Source organism: Pogoniulus pusillus, chromosome 35, assembly GCF_015220805.1.
Source record: "Pogoniulus pusillus isolate bPogPus1 chromosome 35, bPogPus1.pri, whole genome shotgun sequence".
NCBI classification, from domain to species: domain Eukaryota; kingdom Metazoa; phylum Chordata; class Aves; order Piciformes; family Lybiidae; genus Pogoniulus; species Pogoniulus pusillus.
In genome coordinates this window covers 4,700,404-4,716,088 of record NC_087298.1, presented here as the reverse complement: position 1 = coordinate 4,716,088, position 15,685 = coordinate 4,700,404, and the positions used below count along the sequence as shown (strand labels likewise).

At 50.9% G+C, this 15,685-nt stretch overlaps 1 protein-coding gene and 1 long non-coding RNA gene across 11 annotated transcripts in view; one reads left to right on the top strand and one right to left on the bottom strand.

Annotated features, from left to right (window-relative positions):
• ASTN2 (astrotactin 2) overlaps nt 1-15,685 on the top strand; it is a 471,703-nt gene that overhangs the window by 345,079 nt on the left and 110,939 nt on the right. For all 10 annotated transcript variants that reach the window (XM_064171672.1, XM_064171662.1, XM_064171667.1 and 7 more), the window contains 2 exons: nt 3,819-4,084; nt 15,231-15,364. In XM_064171672.1, coding sequence (XP_064027742.1) covers nt 3,819-4,084; nt 15,231-15,364 — 400 coding nt within the window. The remainder of the gene's footprint in view (nt 1-3,818; nt 4,085-15,230; nt 15,365-15,685) is intronic.
• LOC135190344 (uncharacterized) lies at nt 3,124-3,823 on the bottom strand. Its single transcript, XR_010308482.1, has 2 exons — nt 3,645-3,823; nt 3,124-3,541 (listed from the first exon to the last, which is right to left on the bottom strand). It is a non-coding gene; the product is annotated as an uncharacterized LOC135190344 (long non-coding RNA).

The following is a 15,685-nucleotide window of genomic DNA, read 5'->3' as shown; positions in this document are numbered from 1 at the left end:
ATGGGGAAGCACATTCTCTGTCAAGGAAATCACCAGCTTTCTAGGGATGAGACACCTGGAGCTGATGCTTTCCGCTCCTTAAACAAGCAGATGAGGAGCTGCAGTTCCTCCTCGCTGCCTCTCCCCAGCTCTGGAGGAGCTGGCTCGCAAGCACGGCGTGCAGCTGGCACTCCTAGATAGGCTTTAATAGCAGAAGTGGGGTGATTATTTTGTTAGGGCTGTGCTTAAGCCCCCAAAGCTCATTCCACAAAAGCTACCAGGAATTTCTGTCCAGTGCTGATGACTTCCAAGTGCTCATCTGGATGAGAGCTGGTAATTTGGCAGTGAAGCTCGTCTCCCTCTGCTGAGCCATGTCCTATTTCATGTTCCCACTTTGGAGTTGTACTCAGAGCCTTTTGGGCACAAGGAGACGCCATGGATCACTTGCCAGCGCGCTGACCCAGTAAGCTCAGCTGCACTAACCCCTTAACCTCCCCAGGAAGCCAGTCTGCAAAGCAATCCTTTCCCCAGGGCAACTGGAGCTTTGACTGTTCTGCAGAGGATTAAATGCAGACAGCTTTTTCCACCTTACCTATGAAGCCTGCTCTGCTGACAAATCTACCATGAGTCACCAGGCTCCGTGGGTAATCTTCCTGGCTGCTGTGGAAGTGGAGCTGTGCTACTCACAATTTTCTACCCTACTTTGTTTGCAGACCTCTGTGCTTTGCCCTGCGCAGCTCCATTTGATGTCTGCTCCTTCTGAAATGGCTTTGCTGTGTCATTAGTTAGAGTCATGGTCTAACAGTTTGTCTAACAGTAGGAAAAAGTTAGCTTATGGCTGAACTCAGTGATCTTAAGGTCTCTTCCAGTCAGGTGGTTTTATGAGTCTATCTGAGTTTTCTACAGGAGAGAGGAACCTTCTCTTAGAGCAGTGGTCTAGCAGTGCCCACCCAGCCTGGGCTGTCTCCAAGCCTTCTTGCAGGTTGTTGGTGGAAATCTCTATGTGCAATGTGAGCAATGGTTTCCAAAAAGCCTTTTAGAAAGGTTTGAAGCTGTGTGCCACATCTCCACACCAGCCTTAGCTAAGCTTAGGCTGAGCCATAGCCTGAGTTAAGGACACATCCAGACATCTGGTGATAATGGTTTGTAATTCTTGGCTAGAAAACCAGTAAGTGAAAGAGGACAGGCTCTGCTCGCTTGCTGCCTGGAACAAGACAAGGAGCAATGGATGGAAGCTGTGGCACAGGAGGTTCCACCTCAACACAAGGGGGGACTTGTTGTAAGGCTCACAGAGCACTGGAACAGGCTCCCCAGGGAAGTGTGGAGTCTCCTCTGGAGACTTTTCAAGGCCTGACTGGATATGTTCCTGTGTGACCTGAGCTAGATTGTATGGTCCTGCTCTGGCAGGGGGGTTGGACTCAATGATCCATTTGAGTCCCTTCTAACCCCTAACATTCTGTGAGCCTGTGATATGCTGTTGCAGATCATGAGATAACTGAATCTACTTTCTCTTCACCTCTGTGTTCATGTTCTTCCTTAAAGCATGGCTCCAAAACTTCCTTCCCTGTGGAGGATTTCTGAAATCACTACTTCAGCTCTGTTGAAGAAACTTTGCAGCCCAGAAGGGTCATTGTCATCTTTCTGTTATACATGTGGTTTAGTAGCAGTGTTTTAAGAGGTGTTAGGCTTATTCAGAGGCAAGGAGAGCCTCATGGTATCACTTTGTAGCTCCTTTCTGAGACACCCAGTTCATCATGGTTTCATGGCCTTCCCTTACAAGGCTTGAAGTTGCCTGGAGCTGCACTTCTAGCAAACAATCTCTCCAAGAACCAGCTCCAGCCCTCATTTTCCATGTCTGTGCACAGCAGTGTCTCCCTAGATGTTGAGATATCTCCTCCCAGCCTTGTTTTAATTAATCTGAGCAACTGTCCCCCCCTTTTATTCCACTGAAAGATGTGTTGGCTGGAATTTGCTTGCTCTTCTCATGACAGCTTTGATCCTGCACACAGAAGTGTTTCCTGACAGCTAGACAGCAGGGAAGGGCTGTCCGAGCCTGGAGGGCTTTGAAAGTCATGAGTGAATACTGTGTTTACTTGTATCTCTAATTGACTAGTGCCTTGCCAGATCAGCTGCATGTCCCTGCAAGCCAAGGGCATTGAGATAATCCTTGTTCCTCTACAGCTCCCTTCTTGGGACCAGGAAGTTCTTCTGGAAGACTCCAGAAGAAAATTTATTACCATAAATTGAATTTGGACATTGAAATTGACTCCCAAGGGAAGCAGTTTTAGAACTCTGGCCACTGGGATGCTCAGAGGGCAGGAGCACCTCCTTTATGAGGACAGACTGAAAGAGTTGGGGCTGTTGAGTCTGGAGAATAGGAGGCTCCCAGGTGATCTTCTTGTGGCCTTCCAGTGTCTTAAGAGGCCTACAAAAAAGATGGGGAGGGACTTTTTAAGCTCTCAGGGAATGACAGGACTGGGGGGAATGGAGCAAAGCTGGAGGTGGGTAGATTCAGAGTGGATGTGAGGAAGAAGTTGCTGAGCATGAGAGTGGTGAGAGCCTGGAATGGGTTGTCCAGGGAGGTGGTTGAGACCCCATGGCTGGAGGTGTTTAAGGCCAGGCTGGCTGAGGCTGTGTGCAGCCTGCTCTAGGGTAGGATGTCCCTGGGCATGGCAGGGGGGTTGGAACTGGCTGCTCCTTGTGGTCCCTTCCAACCCTGACTCAACCCTATGAATATGGTTGCATCTTGACAGGATGCTGGGCCAGCTCATTTCAACTACACTATCATCTAGAAAGGTTGTAGCAGATGATCCCTGGGGTCCCTTCCAACCTGGCATTCTATAACTCTGACTCTGTGAAGTTATTGCTAGAGGCAACAGCATTCCAGCTTACAGTGCTAGATTCTGTGATTCTATGCTTCTGACCTCCTTTGGGCACAAGATGGAGAAAGGCTTTACTTCTGTGGGTCTACCACCAGGTTATGAAAGTTGGACCTTCCTTCTTGGACCAACCCAAGAGAAGTGTCTGTAGATAAAGAGTTTAACTAGAAGAGTACAGAATAAAGCTGGGTGTGCTGTCTCTTTTGCTCAGGGCATCACCAGGTGTGATACTTCCCCTGTCCTCAGGGAGCGTTTGGACACAGGCACGACAAAGTACAGCTCTGTGGGTTTATTGCCTTGTGGTTAAGACCACCAGGAAGTTTCACAATGGGTTTCAAAGTCCTGAATATTTCCTGAGAGCAGAGTGCTGACAGTTTGGTTTTGTAACATCTCCATCTCGTCCCTGTGCAGTGAGTCTGTTCCAGCACCCACTTACCCCCTCTGCCAGGGACTTCATCCCACAGTGCAATCTCTTTGCAGCCTCTTTTGAGTCTGTCTCGGTTCCTTGGATAATTTGTCAGCCAAAAGAGACAGCTAAGGGCCACAGGGACTCGAGAGGGCTTGTGCTGGGGCAGGGGTGAGGTCACTCAGCTCTTTGACCTCGTCCCTCTGGAGAGGTTTCTCTTCAGCAGGGTAGATAAACTTGGGTGGTTTTGTTTCATGTTGAAGGGCAGAAAATGAGTCTGCAAGTTACAAAAGAGACAAAGGAGAACACAATCAGTCATGTCACCCTAGAAGTGCTTGTCTGGAAATGCTCACACTTTCTACCCAATTCCAAGCAGTGACCTGCAAGTCTTGTTTTTCTCCTTCTCTCTTTGACCTTTCTAATGACCTGCTCCCACCTGGCCTCCACCTTCAGCAGCTGCATTTGTGCTGGCTGCAGCAAAGGCTGGCTTGGGGAAGATGATTGTGCTGGGATTCGTTTAATGTTGTTTGGTTCCTTCTCTCTCTCTAAACCAGAAACAACTGAGCTTGGGAACAAGAAGGAGTTGAAATCCATGCCCTTCATCACCTATTTATCAGGCCTGCTGACAGCACAGATGTTGTCTGATGACCACCTCATCTCAGGTGTGGAGATTCACTGTGAGGAGAAGGGGCGTTGCCCATCCACTTGCCACTTGTGCCGGCGCCCAGGCAAGGAGCAGCTCAGTCCTACACCAGTTCTGCTGGAGATCAACCGAGTGGTGCCTCTCTATGCTCTGATCCAGGACAACGATACCAGAGAGGTGAGTGAGCCAGCAGTGGACCAGCTCCACCACTGTACTTCTGCCTTGGTCACCTCTCAAGTCTATCTTCCTCAGTCTCTGGATAAACGCTGGGTTCCAGTGCAGCCCAGCTGGGCTCTAGTGCAAGGCAGTGTTTGTGTGTGTGGAGGGGGGAATGCTTTAGGATGTGTTAGTAGTGGAGCTGGCAGATCTTGCTGCCCACCACCTGCAGCCCTCATAGACCTGTGACTCTTTGCCTCCAGGATGGTGAAGGCAAAGCTATAAGCAGCCAGGACCGTGGTCATTCCTAGTGTCCACCCACAGCAGGCAGTGGTGTGCTGCAGAGGAGTCTGAGGGGCCGGGCATTAGATCAGCTCTGAGATCTCAGCTGTAGCTGTGCAAGGGGTGGCCAAAACCCTCCAGCATGGCTTTGCAAAGTGCCGGTGCAGAGGAAGGGTCTGCCCGGCCTCTTGGGGCCGGTATCGCAGCCACAGGAGGTCACTGTTACTCCAGGAGGAGCCAGCCAAGCTGCAGGTCACCCTTCTCTGGATCTGGGCTGCGTCACCTCCTTCAGGAACTTCAGTGTTAATCCTCTGGAGATTGATTTCCCACTTTGTCGGTCCACTGCTGCCTGCACCCCCCCCTCCACAGCCCTCTAACCCCAATCTCAAGCCCAAAAAGTCAGACCTGCTTAAGGTCACCTGTTAGCAGTGAGCCTGCACTTGATTAAGGTGCCTGGAGTGAGCCAACGAGCGGCAGCTGTGAGTGGGACACAGAGGGCTGCAGGGCAGGAGGCAATCCTAGCATGTGGAGGTGTGACCACCAGGAATGAGGCCCAGATCCAGACAAAATATTCTACATGCTTCTTCTGGCACTGAATTTCCTTATGGGCATTATCCCTCCTTGCCTGCCCCTTGCTCTTGCTCCTGTTTTCCTGTCTATCAACCCTCCTGGTTCTTCCATGCAGCTGTGCCTGACTTCCTTACCTTGGTTCTTCTGCCTTTCCTGTGTCTCACCCTGAATTTCCTCAGCCATGCCTCCTGCTGGGCAGCTCTTGTGTAGGTATTGAGATGCCACTTTCAGCATGTCCAAGGTAGTGTTTGGCCCAGGCATTACAGGTACAGGTTGAGCAGTGGGAATGTTGGTTCCCTTTGGGAAGAAAAGACACTTCTCAGCAGCAGTCTGCAGGAAGACACTTCCTTTGGGGTACCAGGGGTGGGTTAGTCAACAGCAAAGGGCTGACAGTGAAAGCAAACAGAACCCAGCAGGATATGAGGGATCCCCATGGACCCATTTTACCACTGACTCTCTTTCCTTGCCCAGCACCCAGATGGTAATGACTCCCTGTCTCTCTGGCCCTGTCTGTAAGGTCCCTTCCTCCTTCTTACTTGTCCTCCCAGCCCTGCTAATGCTGCCTGCCCTGCCAGGCTGACTCGGGGTGCCTCCTTGTCCTGTGGAGCTGCAGCCTGTGTTTCACCAGCAGCAGCCTCAGTCTTTCCCTCCCTCTCTCCCTCCCCTGGTTCATGCAGAGGGCTGGCCCCATCAGCTGCAGCTGGAGGAGAGCCCACATTGTGCTTTCTGCTGAGAGGCTGGGAAAACCACCAAACAAACACACAAACAACCAACCTCCCAATGAAGCAACCAAGCAAGAGAAGCTGCAGCTGGCTTCCAGAGGGCTGCCTTCAATGCATCCTTCTTCCTCCTTCTCCTTCCACCTGCTCACCCATAGGTGGAGGGACATCCCTGGGGAGCCTATCTGTGTGTGGGTGCTCACCTTCACCCCAGAGTGCTCTCCGTCAGCATTGATGGGGTTAGAGGTGGCAGAATAAAAGATTTGGCTGGCTGCAGGGTGAAGGATGCTGCTGGAACAGATGCTAACAGCAGACCAAGAGCTGGCAGTGAGCAGCTATTTCTGTATCAGCAATAGTGTGCCAGCAGGAGCAGAGCAGTGACTGCTCCTCTGTACTCGGCATCAGCGAGACTGCACCTTGAGTACTGGGACTTTCACTTCAGAAAGGACATTGAGGTGCTGCAGTGGGTCCAGATAAGGGCAACAGAGCTGTTGAAAGGTCTGGAGAACAGGTCTGATGAGGAGTGGCTGAGGGACCTGGGCTTGTTCAATCTAGAGAAGAGGAAGAGACCTTCTCACACTTTACAGCTCTTTGAAAGGAGGTTGGGGCAAGGTGGGGGGTCAGTCTCCTATCCCAAAGAGCTAGCAATGACATGAGAGGAAATAGCCTCGACTTGCATCAGGGTGGTTGGGTGTTAGGAAAGAAATTCTTTATTGAAAGAGTGGTCAAGCACTGGAACAGGCTGCCCAGGAAGATGCTGGAGTCCCCATCCCTAGAGATGGCCATGGCACTTTGTGACATGTTTTATTGGCCATGATGGTGTTGGGTCAGTGGTTGGACTCAAAAATCTTGGAGATCTTGTCCAAACAAAACAATTCCATGGTTCTGTGATTCTCTCTACAGAGTTTGCTGGAAGTTTTCCTATATAGCAGCAGAGACGAGGCAGGACACAAGGAAAGACATTTCTCCCACTTCACCTCGTGTAGTGTCTCCAGTGGGTTTGCCTTTCCTTCTGCCTCAGCACAGTGAGTCAGGCACTGACAGCTAGCACACGGTTGCTGATGTTGTTTCTGCTTGCTGATGACCTTGCTAGGCTCTAAGTGTAAGTTTCCATGCCTTGGGCTCATTTGTGATTTTTTTCTATGCATGCACATTTGAGGCCAGCTCAAACTGACCATTTTGAGAGGGAAATTAGGTGAAGTAAGTTGGAAAACTCTTTTGTTTCCATGTCATTGGGAATGCTGATTTCTCCTTGCTTTGAGGCAAGGGCTTGAAATTTAGAACTGCTCTAGGAGTCAGGTTTAGCCTTTTGCTGCCCAGGGAGCATTTATGTGGAGACACTTGTGCTGTGAGCTTCAGGATGATCTCAGTGCATGATCAGCAGGGGTTTGATTTGTCCCCTCAGTCCTGCTCGAGCATCTCTTCTCCTCCCAGCAGCAGGGAGGAACAGTGAAGCAGGACACTGCCAGTTATTGATGGCCTCTGTTTTCCTTCTTATGTGCAAAGCAAACTATGGATTTACAGGAGCAAATGTGCAGAAGCAGCACCAAGACCTGGAGTATTTGGTGCATCTGGGAGCACTTTGATGGGGGTGTGCATGAGCAGGGCCATGGGGCAGCCATGGCCAGCAATGGAGAGGAAAGGGGCAGGCGTGTTCAGCAGCATGGTCTGTGTTTCTGGTCTGTTTATTTCCCCCCAAACATCCAAAGCAGGGAGAAAGCCTGTCTTGCTAGCAGCTCAGCCAGCTGCAGAAGAGCTTGGAGGGTGGTGTGGGGCGCTCAGGGAAGGGGGGCAGGAGAGATCAGCCTCGCTGCTGGTGGGAAATGGCCTCAAACTCCTGTTGTTTGTATTTAAGAAGACAAATGGATGTGGAGCCTGGATTTTTAGAAGGCCCCAAGGACCCTGGTTTAATTTGAAAATTGAGTCATTTCAGCATTTGCCTGCAGCTCACCTAGGCCAGTCAGCAGTGTGGAGCCTTACTGGGGGGTATGCCCCCCTCACTGCTGGCCCCATTGGCCTCAGCAGGAGCCTGGCTTGTGACTGGGACACTGGAAGGGCTCTCAGCCAGAGCTACTTCACTGCCTGTGCCTGTGAAGAGACACTGGAACACAGGACATTGGGAAGAGACACTGATGGTGAGACACTGGAACAGGTTGCCTAGGGACACTGTGGATGCCTCATCCCTGAAAGTGTTTAAGACCAGGCTGGATGAGCAGCTTGGTCTAGTGAGAGGTCTCTGTGCCCATGGCAAGGGGGTTAGAACTAGATGACCTTTAGGGTCTCTTCCAGCTGAAGCCAGTCTGTGACTCTATGATTTCTTTTTCCACCCAAGCTGAAAAGGAGCCAGGGTGAACGTGGACGGCGTTTGTAGTGCTGAGGTGCATTTTGTGTGCTGGCTTGGGGTGGGGTTTTTTTCCTCTTTGGTTTTGCTTTGGTTTAGTATCTGCTAGCTGGCCCTCCTCCTGCTGCTGTGGAGCATCCTGCTGCAGCTCCAGCCCACATCCCACCGGCTGAGCAGGAGAAGAATGGCTCCATTGTAGCAGCGCCGGTGCTGGAGCCGTGCGCTGAGGTGTGAGAGCAGAGCCGGCACCGCGGGACTGGACGGGACGGGAGGCTCCTGCAGCGCCAAGGCTGCTGATTTCCCCTGCTGCCAGCTTTTACCGTGTCCTCTGCTCCCTCGGATCCCATAAATCATGGAAACCAGGATGCTGCCCACCCTGGGTCCCTTCCAGCACCCTGACCTTTCCGGCAAAGCGCCGCTGTGCCTTCCCGGGATGAAGTGCTGGTGATCCTGCTCCCCAGGGCCAGGCAGCGGAGGCAGGAGGGTGTGAGCAGCACAGGATGAGATCACCTGCCAACAGCAGTAGGGAAACTTCATCCTCCTTTGCTGTGAACCTGGAGCAGACATTCAGACGCGAACTGCGTGATCCTGGAAAGAGTCTCTGGCCTGGGAAATCCATAGTTTTCCTCCTATTTTTTTCCTCTCCACCCAGAGATGTCTAGACTAAGGAGCAACATTTCTCTCCTGTGAGCAGCTCTGGATGTTACTGTAAGGGCACAGAAATGTCTTACTCCAGCCAGCTTACCATCATCCAAGATCAGATTTGATGTAGCCCTGGGCAGCCCCATCTAGTTGGAGATATCCTATGAGGAGAGGCTGAAGGAGCTGGGCCTGTTTAGCCTGGAGAAGAGGAGGCTCAGGGGTGATCTTATTACTGTCTACAACTACCTGAAGGGGCATTGTAGCCAGGTGGGGGGTGGCCTCTTCTCCCAGGCAACCAGCAATAGAACAAGGGGACACAGTCTCAAGTTATGCCAGGGTAGGCATAGGCTGGATATTAGGAAGAAGTTCTTCACAGAGAGAGTGATTTCCCATTGGAATGGGCTGCCCAGGGAGGTGGTGGAGGCACCATCCCTGGGGGTCTTCAAGAAAAGACTGGATGAGGCACTTAGTGCCATGGTCTAGTTGATTGGTTAGGGCTGGGTGATAGGTTGGACTGGATGATCTTGGAGGTCTCTTCCAACCTGGTTGATTCTATGATTCTATATCACTGCTCACTGCAGGAGTAGTTGGATAAGATGACCTTTGAGGATCCCTTCTAACCCAGTGCAATCTGTGAATCATGGCAGCATCCCGTTCAGGCTGTGAAATCCTGATCCATAGTTGCCTTCTTTCCCTTGATGAGCAGTCAGTGTTGCTGTTGCTCTCCACAGACTGCTTGGAGCAGTCCAGGAGCTCCAGTCAGTGGCTCAGTTTTGTCAGGCACCATGTGGAGTGGCACTGCTGTGTGACAGGATTTACTGGTAAGCAGAGCCCAGCTGTACCTCACCAGACAGCCCTCTGCCTGCTCTGGTGGTATCTGCCTGTGCTGGAGGGAAGGCCATAGTGATGTGCAGGCACCATCTCCATCCTGCAAAGAGGAAGGGATAGAATGTCTCCATTGACTGGTGTGTCTCTGGGCATGAGCTCAGCCTGTTCATGGCATGGCCCAATCTGCTTCCATTCTTCTTCCCTTCCTTCTACATTTAGAACAAAAAACAAGCAAAGAAAGACCTGGGTAAACCAGTACAAAACCTAAGGTTTACCAAATCATCAGCTTTTAGGTCACCTCTGATGTCTCAGACATATCTCTGTCCAGCCTGCACACTCATTTGGGGTTATTTTGCCATTTCCCTGGGTTTTCTCTTTAACTCTTTTCCCCAGAAACTGAGGTGTGCTTATCAACCACAAACCAACCTAGGCTCAAAGAAACAATTGAGCCAGATTTTCATATCCCTGTCAGCCATGGAGAAGACCAGATGTTCACAGCTAAGCACCCAGCATTCATTCTACAATTCTCTGGTTTCTTTGTCGACCACCAAAGCTAAAATGTAGCCAGGACAAATGTGAACAGCACATTGGAATCCACAGATGAGAACAAGCACCCAGCACATGCCCTTTCCAGTACCCCATCTGGAGAAACACCAGCCCCTGTATTGTGTGCTGACTCCTGCAAATGCTGATCTGAAAGGTTTCTTCATGGCCTATGATTTTCCTCTCTGGGGATGTCAACAGCAAAAAAACCCCACGGTCAGAAATAACTTAATACTTTCTCCCTCCATCAGCCAGGTCTAACAGAGGACAAAGGAAATGTTCTTCTATATTCCGTTGCAGAAGTGTCTAAGCCATAAACTGGGGCCAAATGGCCTCCCCTTGAGCACAAATAACAACAGGAGAAAGATCCATATGCAATTGAGTGTGGGATGAATGTGCTTAGCTGATCATTCGTTTCCCTAATATTTTCTTTATGAATAGGCTTAACTTATGGTAAGATGGGACTTTATGGTCCTCTAAGTCTTGCTGGTGTCAAAACAAATGAACTAGCCATCCTAAGGGGGAACTATCAATCCAGTAGATGTGTGTGTATGGGTGTGGGGAGTCAGACCTATTATACCTTTAAGAGCAAATTAGATGCTGTTGCTGTGATTCATAATGCTATATATCTAATGGCATGAGTCGTCATCTAGAAAGTAAACGTTTCGAGCCAGTTTCTCATCTCATAAATTTCCCCTCTGGCACTGAAGGACATAAACTAAATGGCCTGACTCACAAGGAAACAATACAATTTGGATACTTGAAAACCAAAGATAAAATTGCCTGAGGGCACAGAGGGGCGTTGGGATCCCAGGGAGTGGTTGGCAAGCACAGGACAATGTGTCGGGGCCCCCCAGTCTGACATCCCCAGCAGGCAAGGCTGCTGCTGGGAAGACCTTTCTGCTTCCAGAGGTTGTTGGGTTTCCCCAGGTTGAGAGCTTCATGTGAGCAGTGTGGTGAAGCATCCAGTGTGGAGATGGTCATGTTGGAGATGGCCTTCTTGTTGTAGATGCTGTCACCTGGCAGTGAAGAGAGAGTTTGCTGCACTCTTCCAGCATGGCAGCAGGCAAGGATGGGAGATTTGGAGGTGCTCACTCCAAGGCCTTAAGTTGCATCAGGGGAGGTTTAGACTGGATACTAGGAAACATGTCTTTACTGAAGGAGTGCTCAGACATTAAAACAGGTTGTCCAGGGAGGTGGTGGAGTCACCATCCCTGGAGATGTTTGAAAGTCATTTGGATGACCAGCTCAGGGATATGGTCTAGCAGTTGTGTACAGGGAGATGTTAGGTTATGGTTGGACTTAATGATCTTAAAGTGTTTCCCAACCAAGCTATTGTTCTGATTCTATGGCAGGAAAGGAAGGTGTTGCTCAGCCACCACAGACCAGGGAAGTTGCTGTGTATTCCCACCTGCAGTTTCTGAAAGGCTGCAGCTGCCCATGGGATGTCTCTCTGCACCTTCACTGCAGCCTTTGTCCATTACTCTTGGTCTTCCTGTGACATTGGACTCCTGCTTTGAGCAGCAGCTGCTGTTCCTTGGGTGTGTGTGAGTGGTCCCATGTCTCCTGGGCTACCTTGTCAGAAGGAGAAAGGGAATGAGAGGCTTTCATGTGGTTACCACTTGAGGAGCACAGGCCTGCAGCATGCCTTGGGGCTGGGCTGGTTAAAGCTGATACCTTTGCAAAGGAAGGGACTCCAACTGCTGATCTCTGGCAGAGCCTAAGAGCAGCTTCTACCACTGCAGGCAGCACCTGGAGCTGGGGAAGGAAGGGTGGGCTCTGCATGCAATACAGCAATAGCTGTACCTGACTTGTGGGCTGGGAGGACCAGAGAGTCCTCAAAGCTCATGGAGACCCTCTATTTGTCCTGAAATTATTGCAGAGCAACTGCATGTCCCCAGAAAGCAGGCTGGTGAGTGTAGAGCCTCCTAAAATGATGCTGAACATCTTTGTGCAGCAAACTCCACCCCTACTTTCTGCATGATCTTACCCATTTCTCCCTATCATGGTTTTAAACTAGAGCAAGGTAGATGTAGATTGGACATTGGGAAGGAGTTCTTCACAATGAGAGTGATGGAACACTGGAACAGGCTGCCCATCCCTGGAGACATTCAAAGTCAGGCTTGGTGGGGCTCTGAGCAGCTTGCTGCAGGGGAGCTGGACTTCTAGAGGTCCCTTCCATTCCACAGCATTCTGTGATCAATTCTCTCTTGCCACTTCCCCACTCCATTTTCCAGTCAGTGTCCTTTGTTCCCGGGCACTAACTGTAAAATCCTGGAAACCAGTGGCTCAGAATCCTGCTGGAAAACACAGGAAGGTGTGCCCTGGCTCCTTGGTTACCCCAGCCTGGCCCTGACGTCAGGGAGGGAGGCAGCAGCTGGCACTGGGGGCTAGCGATGCCCTGAGTAACACAGTTAGTGGGTGTAGGTGCCCTCACCTTAATGAGTGCAATTGAAGGGCACATCGATTAGCTAACCTTGTTTGGGTGAAGGTTGACACAAGGCAGATGACTGCTTGGTACCTGCAGGATCTAATTAAAACGGATGTGAGGCTGGGCAGGCTGAGCAGAGGGGATTGCTCATCCAGCCCTGCACTTACCAGCAGAGAAAAAACAAAACAGAGGCAAGGAATTGCCTACAGAATTTGGCTAAAGTGCATGAATGGGTTGGGAAGGGATTTCTTCTCTGGGGATGTGAAAGAGGAGGTGGGTTAAGGGATAGGGAGGGAACGTGCAGAGCAGCAAGGGTTGGGCTGACAGCAAAACGATGGCATCAGTGTGACTTCCCAGCTGTTCCATGGATCACCCATCTGCCCTCACCCACAGTGCATGTCCATGCACAAGTATCCACAGCACATGGATCCAGCCTGCTTCCCAGGGAGAGCACATGCTTCCCCATCCATCTGCCTGTATCATTTGCTGGTTTCATCCTGTAGAGACCTGTTGTTCTCCACAGACATGTGTCTGTTCCCATTCACCCAGTGTCAGAGAAACTCCTCTCTCTCTCTTCCCTGCTCTTCAGTTGCTTTGTGATGCCCTTTCCAACCCAGCATCTCCATTACATTCTAAAGAACAAAGTAAAATAACATCACATTTTCTCCCTTTCACATGTTTTTTCCTTCCTTTTTGGTGCTGATTGATATATATTTTTTTTTTCCTCCTTTCTGGAACAGTCTCATTTTGTAAATGCCTGGAAGCAGAGAAAAAAAAGTTTCAGAGGCAAGAGCCTTGAGGCGCCTCTATAAAAGTGCTGGGGGGTGTTTGGGGAGAGCGACAAAACTGCTGGACAATGAGAGCCCTGACATCAGGCTCTATTTATATCTCCTCCTTTCAGAACCCTCCCTGGGATGGTGCTTTTCCTCGAGTTCTCTGTTGAATGCCACAGCCACCAGAGCCATGCCTGTCCTCCTCAAAGGGCATGGATTGATCTTTAGGCGTGACTTGGCAGCGTGGGTGATATCACCGGGGCCAGGCATCTGCAGGAGGCTTTGAGTGGCTGGAATGGTGCTTCTGGGAGCTGGACTGCCTACGTGGACGAAGGCCCCTGAAGGCATTTCAGCCCCAAAATGTGCTCTTTGAAAGGTCAAAAGCATTACAAAGAGGTCTGTTTTAGTGGAGGAAGTTTTGGTGTGATGATTATTCTAGCAGGGTGTTGTAGTTTCAGAGGGTTGGGTTGAACGTTGGCCATGTGTGCAGGGAGAGATGCTGCCTGCCAAGCTGGAGCTGTAATTAGTTGCAACAGGCAAAGGGTAGCAGGAGAAACCATGGTAAATCCATGCAGGATTTACAGCTCTGAACTACAGCGAGATACAGAGCAAGGGATGCCCTATCCTGCAGCCAGGGCACTGACACTGAGCACCCAAGACTGTGGGATGAGCACAGAGAGGATGCTGTGGGGGCAGACCTGGAGGGCTTTGGAAATTCATGCAAAGTGTTTCAGCCCCAGCCCCCAGCAGATAAACAGTTTTTGTTCTGAGGATCCACTGGCATCATTAGGAGCAGTCAGGAGGGTGCCTGGTCAGACTGGGGACAGCCTGCAGAGGGGAGACTACCCAGCTGGGGAACACTGCAAGTATTTCACAGAATCATTGAGATTTTTTTCTTCCAGATGCTGCCATTGTGCTTGTGACTGTCCCTCCTGCAAGTGGAGCAGATTGCTTGCAGCAGGGCAGCTTGGATGAATGACTAAGCTATGAGAAGGATGGAAGTGGAGAAGTAGGAATTTGATAGTTGGACTTGATGATCTTAATGGTCTTTTCCAACCAAAATGATTCTGTGATTGAATTAATTTTATCCTTATCAGGGAACAGAAACAGCTGCAGGACGAACACATGGAAGGATTGTGGAATTGTTTGGGTTGGAAAAGACCTCTAAGCTCATCAAGTCCTACTGTTAGCCCAACACCACGCTGCAAAGTGCCACCGCCTCCAGGGCTGCTGACTCCACCACCTCCCTGGGCAGCCTGTTCCAGTGCCTGACCACTCTTGCAGCAAAGAATTTTTTCATAATGTCTGACTGAAACCTGTCCTGGCATAATTTCAGGCCATTTCCTCTCATTCTGTCACTTGACACTTGGGAGAAGGGACCAACCCCACCTCATTCCCACCTTCTTTCAGGGAGTCAAACAGAGCAATGAGGTCTCCCCTCAAGCCTTCTCCAGACTAAGCAAGCCCAGTTCTCTCAGCTGCTGAACCAGCCCTGTTCTCCAGAGCCTTTGTTGCTCTTGTCTGGACCTGCTCCAGCACCTCAATGTCCTTCTTGCAGTGAGCAGCACAAAACTGAACCCAGTACTGGAGCTGTGGCCTCACCAGTGTTAAGTGCAGGGCCATGATCACTTCCCTGCTGCCATCCACACCGTTCCTGCTCCAGGCCCAGCTGGCCTATTTCACTGTGCGCAGCAACAGCATAGAGGTACCCTAAGTAAGATATCCAGAGTCACAGATAGGCTTTCATTGGCATTTCTTCAGCTCAGAGGAGATCCCTTCTGTAGGATCACTCAGCACTCCTCATCCCCACACCAAAAGCAGCACCCAGGGTTGAACCAGCATCGCTCAATCCACAGGAGCCAAAGCCCAGGGAGGCAAAGAGTTTTGCCTAGGGCCATGCAGAGGGTCCAGGGCAGAGCTGAGGAGGACCTCCCGTGTGCTCCCCGGTCCCAGAGCTCCGCACACAGCCCAGTGCTGGTGCTGGCAGGACTTCCCCGCTCCTTGGTGCACGTGTTCACGCCTTCTGTTCTCACGCCAGGCTTTCAAGGCAGCCCTGATGAGCTCATACTGGTGCTCGGGGAAAGGCGATGTGATCGAGGACTGGTGCAGGTGTGACCTCAGCGCCTTCGATGAGAACGGACTCCCCAACTGCAGCCCTCTCCCTCCGCCCGTGTACGTATCCTGCCAGCCCTTCCCGCGGGTCGCAGCCCCCCAGCGCCCTTCCCTGTCCCTCAGGCTCAGCCCATGGGCACCTCCTGCCTCTCACCTCCCAGCCCCAGGGCCACAGTCCAGCACTCCACTGTGTGACTGATGCCTTTAGGATATCCTGGCTCCAGCTGTGGCCCTGGAAGGTTTCCTTATAGATTTTCATCACCTGATTAGCAGGGCTTGTAGAATGGGATTTCTAATGCTGAAAGAAATGGAATTACAGTGCAATTCATTGTGGCTTGTCAGAGCAAGAGCAAATCAGGAGCAAACTGATGGGGAATTAGC